The sequence below is a fragment of the Scardinius erythrophthalmus genome, assembly GCF_964197995.2.
Source record: "Scardinius erythrophthalmus genome assembly, chromosome: 1".
In the NCBI taxonomy this organism is placed as follows: Eukaryota; Metazoa; Chordata; class Actinopteri; order Cypriniformes; family Leuciscidae; genus Scardinius; species Scardinius erythrophthalmus.
In genome coordinates this window covers 29,000,832-29,025,244 of record NC_138221.1, presented here as the reverse complement: position 1 = coordinate 29,025,244, position 24,413 = coordinate 29,000,832, and the positions used below count along the sequence as shown (strand labels likewise).

At 36.5% G+C, this 24,413-nt stretch overlaps 2 protein-coding genes across 3 annotated transcripts; both read right to left on the bottom strand.

Moving 5' to 3' along the window:
* Positions 1 to 1,688: 1,688 nt before the first annotated feature.
* mmd (monocyte to macrophage differentiation-associated) lies at positions 1,689 to 14,154 on the bottom strand. Of its 2 annotated transcripts, XR_014030580.1 has the most exons (8): positions 13,812 to 14,154; positions 11,906 to 11,987; positions 9,389 to 9,549; positions 9,042 to 9,116; positions 8,654 to 8,755; positions 8,090 to 8,159; positions 3,664 to 4,177; positions 1,689 to 2,274 (listed from the first exon to the last, which is right to left on the bottom strand). XR_014030580.1 is itself a non-coding variant. In XM_081371816.1 (7 exons), exons 1-7 carry the CDS (start codon positions 13,835 to 13,837, stop codon positions 3,974 to 3,976), a joined length of 720 nt encoding a protein of 239 aa, XP_081227942.1. In that variant the 5' UTR covers positions 13,838 to 14,148; the 3' UTR covers positions 3,529 to 3,973. The 2 variants fall into 2 exon arrangements, 1 of the variants encoding a protein (XP_081227942.1); XM_081371816.1 differs by lacking the exon at positions 1,689 to 2,274 and having other exon boundaries at positions 3,529 to 4,177; positions 13,812 to 14,148.
* Positions 14,155 to 22,555: 8,401 nt separating this feature from the next.
* Positions 22,556 to 22,849, bottom strand: LOC308690354 (small integral membrane protein 36-like; the record flags this gene model as incomplete). The annotated part of the gene is made up of 1 exon (XM_081364756.1): positions 22,556 to 22,849. The coding sequence occupies one exon, from the start codon at positions 22,847 to 22,849 to the stop codon at positions 22,556 to 22,558; it is 294 nt and encodes a 97-aa protein (XP_081220882.1).
* Between the last annotated feature and the right edge of the window lie 1,564 nt (positions 22,850 to 24,413).

Sequence of the window (24,413 nt, the reverse complement as noted above, 5' to 3'; positions counted from 1 at the left end):
ACACACACACACACACACACACACACACACACACACACACACACACACACACACACACACACACACACACACACACACACACACACACACACACACACACATATATATAGTACCAGTCAAAAGTTTGGAAACATTACTATTTTTAATGTTTTTGAAAGAAGTCTCTTATGCTCACCAAGCCTGCAGTAAAAAACAAAACAAAACAAAAACAGTAATATTATGAAATATTATTACAATTTAAAATAATGGTTCTCTTTTTTAATATATTTTAAAATGTAATTTATTTTTGTGATGCAAAGCTGAATTTTCATCAGCAAGTACTCCAGTCTTTGGTGTCTTATGATCCTTCAGAAATCATTCTAATATGATGATTTGATACTCAGTTATTATCAATGATGGAAACAGTTGTGCTGTTTAATATATTTTTTTGGAATACTTTTTTCAGGATTCATTGATGAGTAAAACGTTAACAGCATTTATTCATAAAAACAGCATTTATTCAAAATAAAAACATTTCTAACAATATAAATCGTTACCATCACCTTTTATCAATTTAACGCATTCTTGTTGAATTAAAGTACTATAATTTCTTAAAAAAAAAGTTATTGTTCCCAAACTTTTGAACGGTAGTGTATATTGTTACAAAAGATTTCTATTCTAAATAAATACAGTTCTTTTTAACTTTTTATTCATCAAATAATCCTGAAAAAAGTATCTCAGGTTATAAAAAAAATATTAAGCAGCACAACTGTTTCCAACATTGATCATAAATCAGCATATTAGAATGATTTCTGAAGGATCATAAGACACCAAAGACTGGAGTACTTGCTGATGAAAATTCAGCTTTGCATCACAAAAATAAATTACATTTTAAAGTATATTAAAAAAGAGAACCATTATTTTAAATTGTAATAATATTTCATAATATTACTGGGTTTTTTTTACTGCAGGCTTGATGAGCATAAGAGACTTCTTTCAAAAACATTAAAAATAGTAATGTTTCCAAACTTTTGACTGGTACTGTCTGTGTGTGTGTGTGTGTATATATATATATATATATATATATATATATATATATATATATATATATTATATAAAGAAAGTCCATTAAAAAATATATATATATTTTAAAAGATAATTGCGACGTTATCTCACAATTGTGAGTTTATATCTCGCAATTCTGACACCTTTTCTCGTTATTGTTTTTTTTTTCACTTATAAAGTCCAATTCTAAGGAATTCTTTGTAACACACACAATTGTGACTTTATATCACGCAATTCTAAGATAAAAATTGCGAGATGTAAATTCGGATTTGCGAGGGGAAAAAAAGTCAGAATTGTGAGATTCTGCAATTAAAAAAGTCGCAATTACCTTTTTTTCATTCTGTGGTAGAAACAAGCTTCTATACATTTTGTACCTTTACTATAAAATATAAAAACTTATAGGGGTGTGGGTGTGGGAGTGACTTGTTTATTTGTAATTATTTGTGAAATTTTCTAGCATTTTCGTGGGGTGTAATTTCTTTAAAAAAGTATATCCTGCATAAAATATATATTTGAAAGCAAATCTTGACCAAAATAATACATTTAAAAGAAAAGTACAGTACAGTAGTGAACATTTTAAAGTCTTCATCTTGCCATGTGTGAAACTTGGAATAAGGATGAAACAAAACACAAACACAAGAGTTACTGTTACTGCTTTCATTTATTAACACTTTAGAAACTTCTTCAATATTGGACACATTTAGTATTTATATAACACCAGCACCAAAACACCAGAATGATGTATGATGAAGACATCAGAAGCTTTAGAAGAGGTTTCATAGTAAGATTTGAGAAAAGGCCAGTGCAGAATCATGTGCCAAAACAGGATGTAGAAAGATTTTACAAAAGTCTGTCCCAGAGTACAAGAGCCAGTCAAAACGACTCTCTCTGCAGTCCGAACACATCTCACAAACACCTGAAATCATAACCATGACATGGTGCGTTCTCGTCATGTCAGAACTACTTCAAGGAGGACAATAATTCACCTCTATATGCTACTGCCAACAACAACAACAACAACAACAACAAAAAAAGAAATGAAGAAAAATGTTGAGAGAAGTTCCATAAACTTTCAGATTTAAAAAACAAAACAAAAGACATGAATGGTTTGTACAAGTCTGAAACTAGTAACTACACATTTTCCAACATGACGTGAACACACCAGAAGAGTAAGCACGTGTTTATCGACCCCAGACCGCAACATAGTGTCGGCCCAGATCCGGCCCACATCTGGGCCATGTGGAATCCATGTGTACCGGATGTGGGCCGGATCTGGGCCGACGCTATGTTGCGGTCAGGTGAAAATATTACAAAACAAAAGCTTTAGCCGTTGAGCAAAACACTTAAATATGCGAGATAGCTGCGATCCAGACATCCGGGTTTAGCACTTAAAAAAACATCTGAGTTTCCACCCAGCGGATCGCAGCGATTCCTGAATCCCAACAGATCAGTGCTTCAACTGAACAGTGACTGCTAAAGAGCGCAGCTGAACGCATTCACAGTGTCAGAAACCAACGAGGCTCCTTGGGATGAAGAACACGATTTCCCATGATCCTCGGAAACTCACTCCAGTCTCTGAATACAGGTAGTGATGTGCATGATGGGACGAAGATCATCTGTCGATATCTCGATCTCTCGTGTGGTTAATAAGTGAACCTCACCAAACTTGCCAAAAACAGTCATATTTCACTACAAAATTCAACAAAGAAAATTGTAAAGGTTTCATGACAATTAAACACATTATCCCCCAAATTCAACCACCTAAAATGCTATAGATTTATATATTATATTATTTAAATCTATCAAATTATATATATATATATATATATATATATATATATATATATATATATATATATATATATATATATATTTAAAATAAAGACGACAAAAAGGACGAATGACGACGAACAGGAATAAAGAAAAAAGTGCCAGTTTCGTGACAATTAAGCAAGGTTTCCCCAAAATTCAATTGACTATAATGCAATACATACATACATACATATATATATTTATATATATATAAAATAAAGACGACGAATGACAATGACCAGGAATTATATATATAAAAAATATATATATTTAAAAAAAGAAGAAAAAAGACAGTAGTAATGAGATTATAGTAATGAGATGTAAAATGTCACAAAGCAAAAAACATATTGGTCCTAAAAATAGTATAGGCTATTAGGCTTCAGTTTCTTTATGCAATTTTTCTTCTGATTTTGGGGTGAAATATGACCCGTTTTTGTCAGATTCATCATAACAGACAGTGGATGTCGTTCTATCATCAAAGTCACAACCAGCAGGGCTCAATTCGACTCGTCCTCGGTTACCGTCTCTCCATCAAATCTCCGTTTAAAACTGTGCTGAGTCTGAGAAAACTCTTTCAGGAGGTTCAGGCGGTGAAATATTTCAGGTGTGATGACGGAATATCAAACAGAAGTGGTTCTTCCAGTTAGAAAAAGTGCCGCATAGAAAAAAAAAAGCTCGGTGCTGCACTTTCAAATCCTGCTGAAAGAGCAGAAACACGGCGAGAGCGTAGAAAACTACCAGCACTTCGTAGAAAACAAACTAGCTGTACGTCTGAAGTAAGTTGAGATGCAAAAATAGATCTGATACAGAAAGTTGCAAGAATAAAGCAAACTAATTCACTACAGATGATATGAATCAACCACTGAGTGTGTGTGTGTGTGTGTGTCAGAAATGAATGCACGGAAAAATCATCACAATTCTTCTGCTTTCAGTGGAATACGTTTACATAATACTGACGAACACGTTGTGCAGCTGTGAGCACTCGATACTGCGACACACACACACGCGTCGCTGATCGCAATCGGTTAGAAAACAGTAAACATTGCATGGTCGTACTGGTAAACGATGGTGTTTGGAGCATCGGGACGAGACGATCGTGGTGTTTTGGTGACAAAGCTCACACGTCCCTGATGTCCTCCAGCGTGGGGCTTCGGTACAGGTACTTCCAGATGGCGTAGTAGTGGATGGCGGCTGCCAGCGCCACGAACACGTGCCAGATGGCGTGAGCGAAGGGAATCACGCCGTCGGATTTGAAGAAGACGACGCCCAGGCAGTAGACGAAGCCCCCGAACGCCAGCTCGTACAGCCCGTCGGTGTTACTCTGATCAAAACAAGGACGACACACAGATATGGACATGGAAATCAAGCTTGGTTTTTACACATTTAAGTGTCCAAATACCCTAGCCGTAGCCCGCTATACTTCACCACAGATGGTCAAAAGGGATATTTCACCGCTGGAAAGATGAATGTGTATTTAAATTGGGCCATTTATGTAGTAGAAATGTGAAATTATTTTAGAAGTTGGTGCCCTCTAGACTGAGAAAAGCCAGGAAATGTATTTTTGGCTCATGTGGATGAAAGACGACAACTCCCAGAATGCACTTGCTTCGCTGCCTTACGAGGCCACTCCCAAGCCACGCCTACCGGTTATAGAGGGCCGTATCGGAAGAAATTATACAACTAGACTACTAGTCGACTCGAAACTGAAAAGACGCCGTTTTATCGTTAGATCCCCTATGGGCGGGTTGAAAACATGCGGGACGAGCTCCTCCTACTGGCTGTAGTCTCTCGCCTCTGGACAAAAAAGCCTCCGATGGCGCAAAATTACGATTTTTGCGTCATCTGAGGTTTTTTTCCAGACACACAATACAGAAATCTCTCGTCTCAGGGGGACATGAGGGAGCGAAGCAGTCATTTGAAAAATACTACCGGGTTTCTACTGATACAGAGCTTAACGCTAATCGGTGAAGTGTCCCTGTAACTGTAATTAAAGGGATACTTCACCTCTGGGAAGATGAATGTGTATTTAAAATAGGTCATTTAAGTAGAAGAAATGTGAAGAAATTTTTTAATTTGGAGCTTTCTAGACTGAGAAAAGCCAGAAAATGTATTTTTGGCTTATGTGGATGAAAGACAACAACTCCCAGAATGCACTTGCTTCGCTGCCTTAGGAGGCCACGCCTACCGGTAAGAGTGCGCAGTTGTAAACAACAAAGCTAGCCTACGTGATGAGTTTGCGAGGGATTTAGAGATCGTCCAAAATGTCCGGGATTCGGCTTTTGCGTTCTACAGACGTCATTCATCATGTTTACTGTGGCGAGCAGGACGAGGCTGAGGGGCGCGGGAGAACGGCGCGAGGCCGGTGGCGTCATTACTGAGACGCGCCGGGTCTCGCATCTCTCACGGAGGAGCGGGAATTTTTCTTAGCAATGGTAAAACGCACATCAACCGATCACTTGTTTAGCGTTCATGTAAACACTACATTCAAATTCACCAATCGGAATGAATTCAGTTAGATTGAAACGAGAGGTGTGCATGTAAACAATGAATGGCGACCGCAGAAAGCAAAAGCTGAATCCCGGACATTTTGAACGATCTCGCCCGCCGGACAAGTCCGGGAAAAGGAGGATGGTTACTTACTCAGCTTTCTCCTACTATTCAGCTTTCTCCACAGAACAAGAGCCTGCTAGCTTAGCTTCCAAAGAAAGACGGCTGACACTGTGTACATTCTGAGTGAGATCCCACCCTCTATGGGCGGGTTGAAAACATGCGGAACAGCCCCTCCTACTGGCTGTAGTCTTTAGCCTCTGGCCAAACAATCCTCCGATGACGCAAAATGACGATTTTTGCGTCATCGGAGGATTTTTTCCAGACAAAAAATACATAAATCTCTCCTCTCAGGGGGATATGAGGGTGGAAAGCATGGTAATTCGAAAATACTACAGGTTTTCTACTAATACAAAGCTTAATGCTAAATCCTGAAGTAACCCTTTAAACGGTTCTGGGGTTTAGCACTTAAATGGGTTTTCTGAATGGGTTTGTGGTTAAATGCCTGAGATAAGGTGTGGTGAACAGTGACATAATACATTTAGCTCTTAATAAAAGTTTATGTTGTTAATTTTCAAATTCTTAGGCAGTGTTGGCGGTAACTCATTACAAGTAACTTGAGTTACGTAATCAGATTACTTTTTCAAGTAACTAGTAAAGTAATGCATTACTTTTTCAATTTGAAATAAAATATCTAAGTTACTTTTCCAAATAAGTAACGCTAGTTACTTTTTCACATTTATTGACTGACAGCTCTCCTGTCCCCATGTTGAGAGAAACAAAGTGAGGTGGTGGTGTGTGCGCTGTGTAAACATGATGGTTATTGTAGTTCTAGAGTAAATGTGAACTTACTCATCTCACTGCTCAAAATAAATAAAAACAGTAAAATGCAATCTCAGAATTTTACTCAACTTTTATAATTAAAGGTATAGCGGAGGATGTTTTACTTCCTGGTGGGTAGTGTAAACTATTGGTCCTCCTAATTGTCAATCATTCTGGTGAATCAATCAAACTTTTCAAAAAGTGGAGAGGGCGGGTCTTATCTAAAATTTGGAAAGATCCTCCGCTATACCTTTAACTATTAAATTACACAAATATACTTTGTGAATTTTATCTCACTTTATTAATGTCTTTGCTGCTGACCTTCAATGATCTAATTCAACCATACTAATAAGCAAAAAATACTTTATAAGATTTAGAAATAAGAGTGTTGAACTTCCTTCTCCAGTATATTATCGTTCTATTGTTAGATAGAATTCGTATTCCACTATTGTTCCAGAACAGCAGCGCAGCTGAAAGGTTAGTTTGAGCGGCACCCTTTACTGTACAAGCGTAAATATACATTTCCTTCAGCCTGAGGCTTATTCAGTTCACTTTTGGTGTGAAAGGGCCTTAACATTTGCCAAAAATATAACTTTTTTGTTGGTCTTGTTATTAAAAAAACAAACAAGCAAGCCCAGCCCAGGTGAGAAGAAAAAGTAACGTAAAAGTAACGTAACACATTACTTTTCATAAAAAGTAACTAAGTAATGCAATTAGTTACTTTTTTGGGGGAGTAACGCAATATTGTAATGCATTAATTTTAAAAGTAACTTTCCCCAACACTGTTCTTAGGCACCAAATAAATCTCCCTGCATGCAAAGCCCCTCGACCACAAGGTGGCGTCAGAGTCCGTGCCGATTAGCGGTCACATCTTAATATTTACATGAACACAGTTCTGCTGCTGTCTATGACTCAAATAACACTTGGGCCTAAAGCAAAGATTATGTTATAGTTCACTAGGGTTTGAATTACTCATATCACACACATACACTCACACTAGCGGAAAAACCATGCGTGCTTCCTAATCTAGTTGCCTAATAACCTGGCATTGTATATTATGAATATTGTTGGATCTTTTGTTCCTCTTTTGTAAGTTGCTCTGGATAAATGTAAACATGTAATATTTACTATACAGAACAGCTGTACACATGTATAATGTACACTGTACACAGGTGCTGTTTATACTATTATGCGAAAGAGACACAGACATTGATTTTATCAGTTATTAAGAAAATGAAGTGTATATTATGACTTTTTTTGTTGTACTGTTTACATGACAATTAAGCATTTCATGATCTCTATCTATCTATCCATCTATCTATCTATCTATCCATCTATTCATCTATCTATCTATCTATCTATCTATCTATCTATCTATCTATCTATCTATCTATCTATCTATCTATCTATCTATCTATCTATCTATCTATCTATCTATCTATCTATCTATCTATCTATCTATCTATCTATATATGAAGAGTTCAGATGCAAAAACCTCTAAGTGCCATCTGAAATTTTCTTCTAGAATGATCATTTATATCAAGCTCGTATATTTAAGTTCAGTAATTTCACTTAAATGGCACACAACTTGCTATCAAAATAAATGTGAATATTCAATCACCTAGCCTTACTTGTAATACATAATTAATATTAAAACATTTAGGCCTACAATCTGTCCTGCTTCCGCTGCAGTGATTCCTCCTACACGCTCTTTAAGTCGTCAGGTTAATTTAAGGTCTGATAATTAGTGCTTAGCCTTCTTAGCTTCTTTTTTTTTTAAGTGGTCGTGAAATAATTTCCTAAGCGATTTCAGACGCAGCCATTATCCTAATGAGCTCAACAGGAAATGATGTCACACACTCACCATTGATGTCACCACCAGCGCAGGAAAGAAGCCCATGGTCAAGTAAAACGCCAACTCCACTAACTTATACCTGCGCAAAACACACAGACTATCATCAGACACTCATTCAAGAACATGAACCAATAATAAAAACACATGAGAACATCAAACATCTCTCTATTGTTAATTGCTTTAATTGTCTAGTTTGTGCATGTTACATTATCAATCTTGTCACGCTTAACACACCTTATTTATTTGCAATAACACTGCACTCAAAAAAATATTTAGGCCTTTATTTAACTATGTATACACAATTTAAACTCATTTGGATTACACAGTTAAATAATTTTTTTGGAGTGTGGAAATATGAATGAATACGGTGTAAAATTTCCTTGAACAATCTAAGAATATTAAAATATTTGATTTAAAATGCTGTATATGATTGTGATCTCAAATAATCACAACTGAGTTCTGCATTCAACAAAATATAATTTAACACGTTGCGCATGTCAATTATTACCCTAGGCCATAATGAAGATACGATGTCAGATACAGTCTGAGACATTAAGTTGAAGTCGAACGTACTTTTCGTGGTAGTTAAACACGTAGATGGTTCCAGCGGCCGCCATCAACCAGACAAACCAGCGCATGTGAGAAGCAAGCGGCCCGAGCTCACGCAGATTCAGCCTGCAGGAACACACACACACACACACACACACATTAGTGCTGTGCTCATCACACAGGAATATGTGTAATTCAGCTTTGATCACAGGGACATATTACATTTAAACATATTCACATAGAAAACACTTATATTAATCATTACTGTATTTTTGATCAAATAAATGCAGCCTTGGTGAGAATAAGAGACTTCTTTCAGACACACAGAACTCAAATATAAACCTGGTCTTTTTTAAATGTAGCTCAGTGATTTAAAATATGATATCATTAATATTCATAAACAAAAGCGTACCATGGTGTGTAAGAGGCAGCGATGAAGAAGTAAATGACGACTCGATCACACATGTGGAAGCAGTGCTCCATGCTCCTGAAAGAGAAAACACACAGGAAACTAAACACACCATTTAAAGTACAGTCATCGAGTTTGTGTCCCACACCAAACTTAGAAGAATGCAAACTTTAAAAGTCAAATGGTTTGCAACGTCATGGGATCCGAGTTGCACAACTACAGGTTGAGATGTTACTCTTGTACTCCATTTACACATTTAAGGCGTTCACTCCTGCATTTAAATGACTCTCCCGAAACTCAGCAGTGATTCTGCGGTGAGCGTCAGCGTGATGTTATCCGGGCAGACAAACCTCATGTGGCTCTTTTTCCAGGAGATGATGTGAAAGACGGTGGAGACGAGGAAGAGTGCGATCAGACCCATGCCGTAGACCCAGGCCGTGATCCGCTCCCAGCGGTCGTCTGACAGCCGGTGTAACAGGGCCATTCCCACGAACGCTGGCACGATCAGGAACTGCAGGGGGTTGAAGACCAACAACAGCATTTAACTCTTTCCCTGCCAGCGTTCTTTAAAAAGAAGTTGCCAACGCCAGCATTTCTGATCATTTTGACAACTTTCAAGAGCCACGGAATATTTTGTTGTGAGAAAATCTGAACATGCAATATATTAAGAGAAAGAACAGACCCTCTGCTTTAACCGATTTATGCATTATTTTATCAACACTTGAATGTGGGTAGGTTTAATAAAAAATAAAAAAGCAACATTTTGAACAAAAAGCTGAGAAAAATCAAGTTTTTGTCAAAACCTACATCTGGATGGTCTTAATACATATATATATATATATATATATATATATATATATATATATATATATATATATATATACATATACATATACATATACATATACATATACATATACATGTGCCTCATTAGCGGCTGCTATTCATAATATAATGTGGTTCAAATAACATAATATTATGACTTTCTATTTATTAAACCAATCTTCTTCGTTGTATTAACTCAAATTTTTTTATTTTCAAATGAACTTAAAATTTAAGGCAACCAGGTAACTTACTTTAAGTTAAGCCAACAATATTTTTTTACAGTGTACACTGTAAAAATTATATGATCAATAAGTTATGACAACATACAGTTTTACATTGCTTTAACTCATTGAAATAAGTTAAGCAATTTTCAAATTACAAAGTTATACAAGATTCAACTCATTTTTTAAAAAGTCAGTTTAATGTATTTTAAGTTGAATTGACTTAAATATCCAAGGTGATTGTACTTAATGTATGGCAGAATTTTTTTTATTTCTTTTATTTTTTTTACAATGTACGGTATAACAGTGAAAACACAGAAAGCCAGAAAATTCTGTCAATGGCTGGGAACCGCTGTGTCATAAATGATGGGAAATTTGTCAATGGTGTGGAAAGGGTCAATAAGGCAACATTTGGGAGTGTCCCGCCCAGTTGGGTTTCTTTTGATCGGGTTGGACCGGAGAGAAAAAGCTATTGGGTGGTTGGACAAAATTTTAGCTGTTATTTATTTATTTTTAAACTGCCGGTTTAGTCGTGTTATTTTAATGTTCGAACACGAGTATAATGAGTAGTAAAGGCCAACATCAAATTTTTTTTTCCTTATTTCCTTTTCCTTATTGGTTCAGTTTAAGACCTGTCAATCATTTTGCCATCTTGGATGTAGGTGAGACGTGACGACTCATGAGCGAGGGGGTTTTAGTGTGATAAAGGACCAGATTTTGAACCTGTAGTTTTATATTCAAGCGATCACAATGCCAGAGTGGCCCAAATATTACATATATATATATATATATATATATATAAATAAGTTGCATGATTAAGAGTAGGAAACTCTCAAATGTGAATTACACCTGTCGTGAGAGAGGACACGGAATCAGAAATCAGAGCACAACTGAATGAAACTGAATACGGGACTACACTACTCCTGTCCAGCATCAGGATATATTTTAAAGCGTCCAGACTAATACACTCGTCCTTGACAGCTGCTGCTAGACTTGATCAGTTTTACTGTGCAATTACAGGACATTATGTTTCATGTACTTCAGGAAAGATGTACTGTAGTTTTGTCCGAAGTCAAAGTGCAAAACAAAGGCAAGAGCGTTATTGCGGTTAATTTTTTTGTTGTCGGATTATCGTACAGTAGGTCTGTGCATCAATGAATGACATGATTTTGGATATCATGGTGTGTGCATTAATGTGTGTGAAATGCCTGCTAATTACATCACTTTTCGTTCTTAAATTGGCTTATTCTTAGTGTTGACACTGAGAATGATGCATGTGTTTTTCCAAGGGTTAAAGTCATCAGTTAATTCCTTGAATCATTTGGGGTTTGGGTGAGCTTTTGAGCTGATAACTGTGGCAGAAATGTACTGTACTGAACTGTGATGGGCAACATCAAGACTATGAGAAAAAACAGGTATGCTTGAGCTTTCTGTCCTGTTCAGGGTCACATCTTGTGACATCATGTCCTGTTCTTGGTTCGTTTACTTGTCTTTGGTACGTGTTGCGTTCATATTTCACCAGAGTTGGTTTGGAAATGGACTGAGACCCATCTTTTCAGTGTCTCGGTCTGCTTGTTTGGTGGCACCAGTGCTCAGATGTCAGCGTTCACACTTATTCAAATGAACCGCACTAACAGAGCAATCAAACCAGAGTTCGTTTTAATCCAACCAAACCTGTCGAGTGTGAACACCCCGTTAGTGGCACCGGCACTCCTGCTCTTAAGTGTTAGTCTGGAGCCCTGAATGACATCTTCATTATTCAAAATGAACGCATGGGTGGATTTATTCACTTGTGTTAGTTAAAGAATGAATGTCGGTTACCGCATGGGTGTAGCAGTTGGCCGCGTGCTCGTAACATGTGGGCTGGTAACGGCAGTTTGCAGCCGCCCGGGTGTTCATAAACCTGAAACACAACAAACCGTTGCCTTTATTTTTCACAATGAATGGAGCGCAAAAAACACACTGCTTACTTCTGATGTAAGTTTGGACCGGTGTTATTATCAGGAACTATAACTCTTATATAAACGTTTATGTTCATTTAAATAAAATGAATATTAACCAAATAAAATATATATAAAAAACTTTGTTATACTTAAAAATAAAAAAAAAGTGATTTGAATATGAAAGCAATAAAGATGTATAACAGACTGTTTCCATCTATACGTTTGGACCAGTGTTATTATCTTAAACTAAAACAAAGTCAAAGTATTAAAATTACTAAAAATGAAAATAAAAAAATAATAAAATTAAAATAGACATTTAAAAAACAAAAATATAAACTAACAAAATACACAACTAAATTACTAACTAAATTTTACTTAAATATAATAATAATAATAATAATTTGGGGGGGTAAAAAAATAGCAATAAACACTATATTTATGATACTTAAGTAGCACTGGCTAGGACACAAAAGGAACAATGGGATTTTTTTGGTAGTGATTGACCAAGGATGTTAAACTATTTGTCCAAAAAAAAAAAAAAAAAAAAAAAAGATTTCTTTAAATAAAAAGTTTAAGATAACAAACTTAAATAATTAAATGCTTGTAAAGAGGGAAGAAAACGCTTTTATACTTCTGTATCTGTCTAAGAAATATAGAAATAATGCACAGACACCAGCCTGTGACTATTTCTGCCAGATCGTTCTCTACCGTTGATGTGTAAAGCAAACTCATAACCTGCAGAGTGACTTATACAGGTGTGTTGTTTTTGTCAGACCTGTTTGTTTAAATGCTAAACTCCTCAACGGATGCAGCAATGATGTCAAACATGGTGGCGTCTGATGCAGTGGTGCGTGCTCATTACACACACACACATCCGTATCCATACTGCATTCCCCTCCATCCCTACACCCATGCGGATGAATCCTGACACTGCTGATGTTTGGAGAGGGGATATCACACCATGAACTGAGATAAACCCACCAGCACAAGTGAGTCAAGGAGTCAGTATTGAGTCAATAAATAGACATGATGCACTGATATCTGTGCAAAATCTGATCTCTGAACGGAGGGAGCGAAGTCAATAAACATCTTTCCTGGCAGGATCAGTCACAGGACAGGCTTTTAGATCAATGCATGTTCTGATCCATAAACATGAGGCATCTACAAGAGAATAACAAATCTATTTTATAAAGAGATCAGAACATGCAGTGAAACAAAAGCATGATCAGATTGCAGTTCATCTCTGTGAAGCTGCTTGAAAATAATCTGTAGTGTATAAAGCACTGTAGAAATACAAGTGACTTGACTTGGTCTGATCTTTGCATCAAGAATAAAGGTCTGATCTCTGATTAGAGACTATATAGTCAACAAAAACTGTAATGCATGCAAGATCTGATCTCGAAACAGAAAGCCAATGCACTTAAATAAAGCATGATCAGACCACAAGATGAGCTGGAAATGTGCATGATCTGATCACTGCATTAAATAAATAAAGTCTGATCTCTGAATATGGAATGCATGGTATAGAATCAATAAAAGCACATGTTCTGCTATCTATGCATGATCTGAATAAATCAATAAAAGCATCATGACAGGATGAGCCTGTATGTCTGATCTCAATACAGCTCAAATGCATGAAGATGCACGACATATTCAGATTTTTGAACAAACAGACACAATTAATTAGCAATAAACAAACAGACAACCATAACAGACAGATCAGACAATGCGTTGTAATAGTAATAGGACCCGTTATTAGCTGTCTGGCTAGCCTCCATACTCACCTCTGAAGACTATTCACCCTCTTCATCTCGCGAATACACAAATCAAAAACAGAGCGTAGATCAGTCAATGAAGCGGGTTATGAAAATGAATCAGATGTCCGAGGCCTGCGGCAAAATCCCCATTCACAAAACAATCAATCCCAGACCGAAACAAAACGCGTCCGTGCCACCATAACGGCTCAAACACACCCTAAATCATCCATAAGAGACCGTTTGTCACATCATTCCATCTTGTGTCAGGTCCCTCTCTCTCTCTTTCTCTGCCTTTCTCCCTCTTTCTGTGACTATCAAAAGCCGGACACGGAGTTGTACATTTTAACCATTTTTTTGTTGTTGTTTCGGCAGACATGATTGACGGGGACTTCAGCCAATGGGAGCGCGGTTGGAGTGAGGCGGTTGATGAGTTCGACCAATCATCGGCGGGAATGATAGCGCTTTGTTTGACGCAACAAAGGAGGGCGGGGCGTATAGAGTTGCCATACCTGTTTGAATGATGACCTGTGTTCAAAAGTGACATTGAATAGAAACATGACGATTCTCTTTTGTCATTCATTTGTAATTTAAAACGATAATTATTAAGTGGAACTGTAATTTAAACATAATGTGGTGAGCAGCAAAAACTGCCAAAAAAATGTTTTCCTTATTTCTGCGACAAATGTCCTCTGCCATTTTTTCCATTCTTTTTCTCTGTATGGCCACATGTTCTTGTTCCTTGTTCTGTATATTATCACTTTTTGTACTGAATTACAATTATGCAATAAAACGTGCTCTACCATGTTTTTGGACATGCAAGCCCCTTCTAGTCCCCCATATAGGCTAGTCAATAATTGTATCCCTTATAACTCATTTTTGATCACCAAAATGACATAGCCTATTTAAATGTTTTTTCCTTGAAAAAAATCATGCCTTAAAATAGCTGTAACTCCACACCCTTGCCTCATTTAGTATTTGCGGCTCTATGTATATGCAAATGAGCACCGCCTCCACTCACTCACAGCAGCTCAGAGATCCACTCGTTGGCGATCACACGTTGATCTGATTGGTTACAAGGTAGTTTGTGACGTCAGAAACACCAGCGATTTCAAACCGTGTTTTTGAGACTGTCTTTGGTTCACTGCAGTTTTTAAGCAGAAAATACACAGCAATGATGTCGACTTATGAATTTGCATATTAAAAACACCACATATACATTAACAACATTAAAAGCTTGATTTTCATCACAGGGGGACTTTAAAATACTTAGTAGTATAAATAAGCAGACTAAATACCATGGCATGTAATCACTAAGTGTTATCAAATTATCATTTTAGTAGACAAAAGACCAACTTCAGTTCAGTTCTACTTCTAAAGTATGTGGTGTTACCACATACTTGAAAACCACGGTAGCAACTTCCTTATTAAAAGCGTAAGCCTGATATTTTATTAATGACATTTCATTAAAAACACATGATCAAAATGCCATTCCATGTTTTTCTCTCAGTTTGATTGCATTGTGTGTTTGTATTAAAATAAAGGTTATTTATCGGCGTCTGTTGCCTTAAAGAACTTTTGACATTCATGAAAACTTTTCAATGCACAAAAGGTTCTTTATAGTGGAAAAAAGGTTATTTTAAGGACTGTTCACTGAATGATTATTTGTGGAACCAAAAATGGTTCTTCTATTCTATTTCTGTGAAAACCCCTTTGGTAACCTTTATTTTTAAGAGTGAAGTTGTGCAACTGTGCACTTATGCTCCTGTTTTGTAGCTGAATTTCCCCTTGGGGTTGAACCAATTCATTTTGTTCATGAAACACACACGCATAAAATGCATCCCTACCCGCATGTTGCAACTAATGCTGAAGGCGAACTTGCACAATATCAATGTGAAACAGTGTGTTTGGGTGAAGAGCAGCCGTGGCTAAGAGATTCTGTGACCAGAAGCAACATTACATAAACCAGCAGCAACGGCATTAGATGTCACTGAACATTTATGTAAGGCTGTTAACTGAATTAAGAAGAAGTCAGAGTCATGCTATTCATGTTTTCCAGAAAAAAACATCTAAACATACTTCATGCACACCAAGGCTGCATTCATTTAATCAGATACACTTGATCATGTGACTCTGAAGACTGGAGTAATGATGCTGAATATTCAGCTTTGATTTCAGGAATGAATTACAGTTTAAAATTTATTCAGATAGAAAACAGCTGTTTTAAATTGTAGCACATATTACTGTTTTGACTGTATTTTTGATACTGGACACAGACAGGATTTACCCGTCTGACTGCAGGTCTCATCGTCTCAGGCTCTAAATGTTTGCCAGGTCATCAGATTATGCACAGAGCTCATAATGGGATGATAGCGAGACTAAAAGCTGCCTGTATTTCAGCATGTTACAAAAAAAAGTGGAACAGTCATGGTATTAGACGACATTTTGATATTAATTTGATGTATTGAACTGCAACAGTGATTTTTATGTGCAGTGTAAGTTTAAACTGCACCAACTTAACCACTAGTAAATGTGAGAGAATGCGTTTGGACAATGTGTGCTTTAAAGGGTTAGTTCAGCCAAAAAATGAAAATTCTGTCAGTAATCACTCTCCCTCATGTTGTTCCAATCCCGTAAGTCTTTTGTTCATCTTCGGAACACAAATGAAGATATTTTTGATGAAATCTGAGAGCTGTCTCACTCTTCTAAGTAATCGATATCTGCCATCCCAGAAAAGTTAGTAAAGACATCGTTACAATAGTCCAAGTGACTACAGTGGCTCAACCACAAGTTTATCAAGCGACGAGAATATACTTTTTTAGCGCAAAAAAAAAAAGACTTTATTCAACCATCTCTTCTCTTCCAGGTCATTCTCCTAAGCTGTTGACGTAGTGTAAACCCGTTCTGGGTTGTATGTCAGAACGTAGGCTCACTATTGGCCGACACTGGTCATGTGTGTGATGCTGGCCAATAGTGAGCCTGCGTTCCGACGTACAACCCAGAAGCGCTGTGCTGTTACACTGCATGAACTCACTCAGAGGCCCACATAGAAGAAGAAGATAATTAATAGCTGAATAAAGTCGTTATTTTGGGTTTTTTTTGCGCACACAAAATATTGTTGTTGCTTGATAAACTTCAGGTTGAGCCACTGTAGTCTCATGGACTATTTTAACAATGTCGTCAACTTTTCTGGACTGGCAGATATCGATTACCTAGCAGCCTATGAGGGAGTGAGACAGCTCTTAATTTGTGTCCCAAAGATGAACGAAAGTCTTACGGGGTTGGAACAACATGATGGCAAGTAATTACTGACAGAATTTTCATTTTTGGGTGAACTAACCCTTTAATCTCTCAAGATAAATCCCTACTTCTTCAGATGAACTTAGCATACCAAGAAACAGCGGCAGAGGCCTTTATAACCACATGCGTTCATGGAAATTGCAATCATTTGAAGCCTTTGCACCAGTTCTTAATGCTATAGAAACAGTCCAGTTCAGCTGGTAGAGGAAGTAGAGACGGCTAAATTAACCGGGGGATTTACACTAAGACACTAACAGGAAGGCTGATCCTTCCCTTCCTCCTTATAATCTTTCATGACGTATTTCTCTCCAATCAAATCTTCTGATCCTATCTGTTAACATTAATGTATGCCGTACATCGTAATGTGATGCTCAACAGACAACTCTATTTGGATCTGCAAATGGAATGTTTAAAAAAAACACACTCTAGACCACGTTTAAAATAAATGCATCAGCAATAGAACATCAGTTTCAAATGTTCATTATGGAACTCGGAACTCTACATCGGAATACTGATTGGAACACATTCGAAAAAAGTTTCTGAATTATGTCATTGACTTTTATCATATATCTTATAGTGGATATTAGATATCCATTTGAGGTTGATGACAAGTTTTGGATGTTTTCATCTGCCAGAAACCGCATATCCCTGCCAATCGAAATTAAAGTCAGCTAGATTTATCACACCTCACCTTTTCAGTTTATCTACAGACCAACATTCAAGTTAATTTGATTAGTGTTTGGCACCGATTAGTTGATTAGTGGTTTTGTTTCTCCTTTCACAATCACATGTGACCTGTAATGCCTAATGGATCTTTTGGTGGCTTGGCTTGGTCTGACGTTGGTCCAGACGGATTTAAGGTCGTCTAGATCCTTAGATAAAGAGAAATGTCAGTACCACGGTTGCACACACCATGTGGATTAGCCAAGTAGGACGTGTTCCTGGATTAACATAATTTGTTGGCCTGTTTTTTAATGAATTAACTCATTAGATCCCTCATTTAGGGTAAGTTTACACGACAACGATATGCTTAAAAATGGAGAAGTTTTTTCTTTTCCGCGTACAGACGACACCATTGTCAAAACGATTCCCATTTACACAGATCCGCTTTTTTTAAAAAAAAACATGCACTTTGAAAACTGTTTTCAAAAGTTTGCGTTTTCAGGCACCCAAAATGCTGTTGTCGTCTAAACGAACGGCCAAAACGCATAAAACGTTTTACATTTTTAGTTGAAAACGGTGTTGTGTAAACAGCCACTTAGTCTGGTGTTTTCAAGTTCTTTGTCCGATCTCGTCTTTTTAGTGGTTGTGTTTTCTACATTTATCTCCTGATTTTCCTTGTGGATCTACAAAAAAGAGTATTTGTTTGATTCTTTATCGTTGTCCGCAAATTACAGCCACCGTTACGTGACAATTGTATGTATTTACTGTAGCCTGTACCATAGTATTTACAATTCAAAGAAAAAAAAAACGTAAGTAAAGCTGAGGTGAACTGTGAAATATATATATATATATATATATATATATATATATATATATATAAATATAAATATATATATATATATATATATATATATATATATATATATATACACATATATATATATGAGGTGTTCACAGTTACATATATATACAGTATATATATGCATATGCTGTCAGATATTCTCAAAGAAATATCTAGTCTAGATAAATAGATCCAGGTCACTAAACGAAAAACATTCTTCACCTTGTCTCCTAAAGGTCCGGAGGGACTCTATGAAATTACACCCAGATAGTTCTTGTGCTGAGCATGTTGCCTTTAGGAAAAGACCTCTCATTACTCTTTCATAGACTGTAAGAGTAGGAACCACAGTGACATAACAAACTGGGCCACCTGAGAGGAGAAAGCTGAAATAATATCCCAGTACAAACGCGCTGCCAGACCGAACACATCGCTGAGCTCCCACAATCCTCTCTGTCTATCCCAGATGCATTTATCCTTGTCAAGACGCCAGTTATGTTTTTCTTTTGCATTTAAGTCCCCCTGTGGTTAAAATCCAGCTTTTAAAGTTGTTTATATGTCTATGTGTTGTTTTTAATATGCTTTAAAGTATTTTCTCCCTAAAACTGCAGTGAACCAAAGACAGTCTCAAAAACACGGTTTGAATCGCTGGTGTTTCTGACGTCACAAACTACCTTGTAACCAATCAGATCAACGTGTGATCATCAACGAGTGGATCTTTGAGCTGGTGTGAGTGAGTGGAGGCGGGGCTTATTAGCATATTAATAGAACTGCGTATACTAAATGAGACAAGGGTGTAGAGTTACATTCAAGCTATTTTAATCTAATTTTGGTTATTAATGATGAGTTTTAACGTATAAAATTATTGACTACATGCAGGGGGACTTTAAACAACAACACCAAGCAAAAATCTAATGCTAATGCTAAAAGAGTCAGAGTTTGTTATATTTCCCAATTAGCATCTCAATTAAAGTCCCCATAAAATGGGGTTTTAATGATTGAACTGAAACCAAAAGTATGTGTCTACTTTTGATAGTGCTCTTCATACGCATTTTACTGTGACACAGCACTATCTTCTCTTATCTTTACGTTAAATATTTACTCTGTGCTACGAGTCACTCAACCTTTGAAACGATGGTCTGACAACAATAGACTTCTTCCACAGATATTGTGTCAAATTATCATATCTAATCACCACCGCAGTCAGCTGTCAATCCTTTTTATGATGCTTTATTTGTTTAAATTACGCATTATTCGTTGGAAGAAAGTAATGAGTGTACAATACAAATGTGCAAACTGAACAAATTCAGTGCAGGAACTTTAAATGGCTTTCTGGCCACTGCAGTTCACCAGTTTCTGTCTGTCTATAGTCTTAATGGTAGCCATAGTTTGCACAAAAATATACTGTTCTCGCTCTGAGAAACTGAAGTGTAAAAATAGCCTAAGTAAGAAGTAGCATGACGTAGAGCTTAGCGGCTAATGGGCTCAAAACAGCTCTATGCAAGCGATTCAAACCCTCACAAACAAAACGAAAACATTGATGCATTTTATGTAAAGTCACAGTTTATCCTCTAAACAACTTCAGCTTATGGGTAATATAATTCACAAGCCAATGAGATTAATGCGTGTAACCCGTCAACTCAGAATAGATGCAGTATGTTGTCATAGACAATTGTTTTTCAACCAATCACAGACACCGCGGAAACTTCCCGGAAGCTCCTGAGCTCCATTTGCCTGATTCATGGATCAAACAGGGTCCAGAAAAAGACTCCAAGGAAAATCTGTGTTGCTCAGGAGTTACTCTTCTACAGCTCTGGAGAATTAATGCCGTTCCCAGTTATGTCACATTTAAGTATCAGTTCTACAAGTCTCAGAGGTTTCTACAAGAACAGTCAATACGCTGTAAAAAAAAATATTTTACAATTCAAAACTGTAATATATTTGTGGCCTAATGGTTAGAGAGTCAGATTAGTAACCCAAAGGTTGAAGGTTTGATTCTCAATACCGGTGGGGGAGTGAATGAACAGCGCTCTCTTCCACTCTCAATACTCACGATTATTAGCATTGATGTTTTTTGACCTATGTTTTTGACATCCATATAATCTTTCAGTTCCACAAAAGGTTCTTTATAGTGGAAAAGGTTCTTTAAATTATTAAAATGTTCTTCATACTAAGAAAAAAAGTTCTTTTAAAAAATTATCATTAAGGTTATTTGGTGAACCGAAAATGTTTCTTCAATGGAAAACCCCTTTTGGACACATTATTTTTAGGCCTTTTTTTCCCAGAGAACTAATTCTGTCCAGGAGAAACAACTGAGCAATTAAAGGGCCATTTGTCATAAAAAAAAAAAAAAAAAAAAAAAAAAAAAAAAACATCATGGTAACACACATGACACTAAAATAATGCTAAACATTAATTTAAGTTGTAACACCCTATTTGATAACAAAAGAAATATAATAAGAAACTTCATTAATGACATGTTAAGTGTCACACAGGGAGCTCTGGTAATGACAGAGGCTTTTCACAGTAAATTATAAGATGATTTGTTAATTTTTACTTCCAAAAATTGTACATTTAATAGTATTTTACTGTAAAATTACATGACATATGAGATTAGATCTATTTTTCCCCTGTATATAATAAGAGAACTTGCTGTTAAATAATTAACCGATTTTTACTGTAGCATTTTTACAGTAAAAATTACTGTAAAAATCTTGTTGAGTGGTTAATATTAAGTTAAAAAAAACGCAATGGATCTACCAGGACAGTTTAAACAATTTTACAGTAATATACTGTTAAAATGTTCAGACTTTGAAAGATTTACAGTAAAAAAATTCCTACAATTGCCTGTGTGAGACTTTACGTATGATTATGTTTAAGCAATGATGTTTCTTGATAGTTTTGTTATAAAGTACGTACATTTGGGGTTTGTGTCACATACTGTATTGTTTAATTAATGTTTACTTTATTTTGCAGTGTCATGTGTGTTACCATGATGGTGTTTGGTATTTGTGTCCAGGACACTGTATGCAATCTGTATTTTAATTTTGCAGCTTGATGAAAAGCTATTTATTAGATCATTAGATCGTTTTTTTTTTTTTACTGCCTGCATAATTACAGTAGGCTACCTATATATCAATAATTTAAACAAAACAAAGTAGAGTAATAAGATCTATTATTAACATTATATCAGTTAATAAAATAAAGCCTATGAGTTTTTTTTTTTTTTATTTAAGTTCAGCCCTGTAAAACCTAAAATGTTGCTACCATATTTTTTTGCAATAAAGTTCTGGCAACCACAGCTACCGTTTTTTTCACGTAGAATTCACAGATTTTTTTTTTTTTTTACTGTGTATAAACTGAATGTTCATTCATCATATCATTCAATCTTGGAAGAATCGCTTGAGTTTACACTGAGACTTAATTGCAAACTGAGCAGTTTGAGACATGACTGAGATCTGTTCTGAAAAACAAAGGTTCTGGTTCCATGAAGAACTTTTAACATCCATAGAATCTTTTCATTCCACAAAAGGTTCTTTATAGTGGAAAAAGGTTCTTTAAATTAAAATGTTCTTCATACTAAGAAAAAAAGTTATTTTAAGAACTGATCACTGAATGGTTCTTTGGGGAACCAAAAATGTTTCTTCAATGGAAAACCCCTTTTGGATACATTATTTTTAGACCTTTTTTCCAGAGAACCACAACAAATCACCATTCATTCTCCATTTTAATTCTAAGAAACAACTAAGCCATTAAAGTGCCATTTGTGTTTTTTTTTTTTTTTTTTTACTCACCGTTTCTTCAGATAATCCAATCCGGACATGATTCAATCTCGGCACAGAAGTTCTGAATTGTTTAAAAAAAGACGCTTTACACAAAACATCAAACGAGAGATACAGTCCTTGCATAGTTATGTACAGTAGATAAAAAAAAGATAATGTGCTGTTATAAATTGAGCTGTTATCAGTCCGTCTCAGACCAAAGTACTCTTTTTCTCGGTGGCCGGCGGTTCGTAGGTGGTCACCATCTTGTTCTGGTCCCACCGGGCGTTGGCGGGCGAGCTCTGCATGACCATCAGCCGAATGGGAGCGGCGTTGGCGTTGGGCAAGGGGTCGGGCGCGTACTCCTTGGTGGGGTCTTTGCCCTGGCAGTCGTAGAGGATGCAGGAGATGAGGAAGACGAGGAGGAGGATGACATAGCTGGCGATCAGTATGATGAGGTTGAGGGTGACCGGGTCGATCTCCACATCGTCTGCGATGAAGCTCATGATGACGGTGGTGGAGGACTGAGAACCTGAAGGACTGAGTCGGACCCTGAGCGCCGTCTCAGGACATAGAGACCTGAGAGGGATTAGTACACACAAATCCCTCTCTCATTCTGCCTGTCTATCTCTCTCGCACTCTCTCACACACACACACACACACTCTCACACACATGTTGTGTTTTCATGTTTTATGGGGACTTTCCATAGATAATGATTTTATACTGTAAAAACTGTATATCTATCCTCTATCCCTAAACACACACACACACACACTCTCTCTCTCTCTCTCTCTCTCTCTCTCTCACACACACACACACACACACACACACACACACACAAACACTGTCTGTCTCTCAGTTTCAGTCTAATGTGCTTTATTGGCATGACTAATAATTGTACATCTGTATCGCCGGAGCATTTACGGCTTATAGCCTCTGTCTGTCAATCACTCAGTTTTAATGCATTTTGTTGGCATCACAAACACATTGTACTGCCAAAGCATTTGCAGATGAGTTTCCAAGGACAAAATAAAACACTGTGTACAAGTCAGTAAGATGTTTTAGTGTTTTTGAAAGAAGTCTCTTCTGCTAACCAAATCTGCATTTATTTGAACAGAAATACAGTAAAAACAGTAATATTGTGAAATATTATTACTATTTGACTATAACTATTGGATTTTCAGCATCATTACTCCAGTCTTCAGTGTCATACATGATCCTTCAGAAATCATTCTAATATGATGATTTGATGCTCAAGAAACATTTCTGATTATTATCAATGTTGAAAAAAGTTGTGCTGATTCATATTTTTGTGGGAATCTATAAATGTATTTACTGTCACTTTTCACCCATAAAAGTGTTCATTTCTTTCAAAAAACTTACTGACCCCAAAGTTTTGAATGGTTGTATAAGACACACTTAAAATGTCTGAATGTTATTGCATTGATTAGATAAAATATTAAAGCGAAATGTTCAGGAAAAATCATCTGATAAGTTTGTCAGAAAATGCTAAAACAATAGATATAGTGCAAAAAAAAAAAAATCAAAAATCAAGTAAAAAATGTTTGTCAAACGTGTTCATGTTAATTAGTTAAAGGGTTAGTTCACCCAAAAATGAAAATTCTGTCAGTAATTACTCACCCTCATGTTGTTCCAACTCCGTAAGTCCTTCGTTCATCTTCGGAACACAAATTAAGATATTTTTGATGAAATCTGAGAGCTGATCACTCCTCCATAGGCTTCTAAGTGATTGAAACTTGCTGGCCCAGAAAAGTTATTAAAGAGATCGTTAATATAGTCCAAGTGACTACAGTGGCTCGATCTTAAGTTTATAAAGTGACGAGAATACTTTTTGTGCGCAAAAACAAACAAAAATAACGACTTTATTCCACTTTTCATTTCCTTCTCTCTGAGCCTCGAGTTAGTTTACGTAGTGTTTTTGCATAGCGCGTCTGTGTTACACGTCACCACGTAGGCTCACTATTGGTCGACGCTTGTCATGTGTGTGATGCGTGATGAGGTGCAACACAGACGCGCAGCGCAAAAACACTACGAGGCCCAGAGAGAAG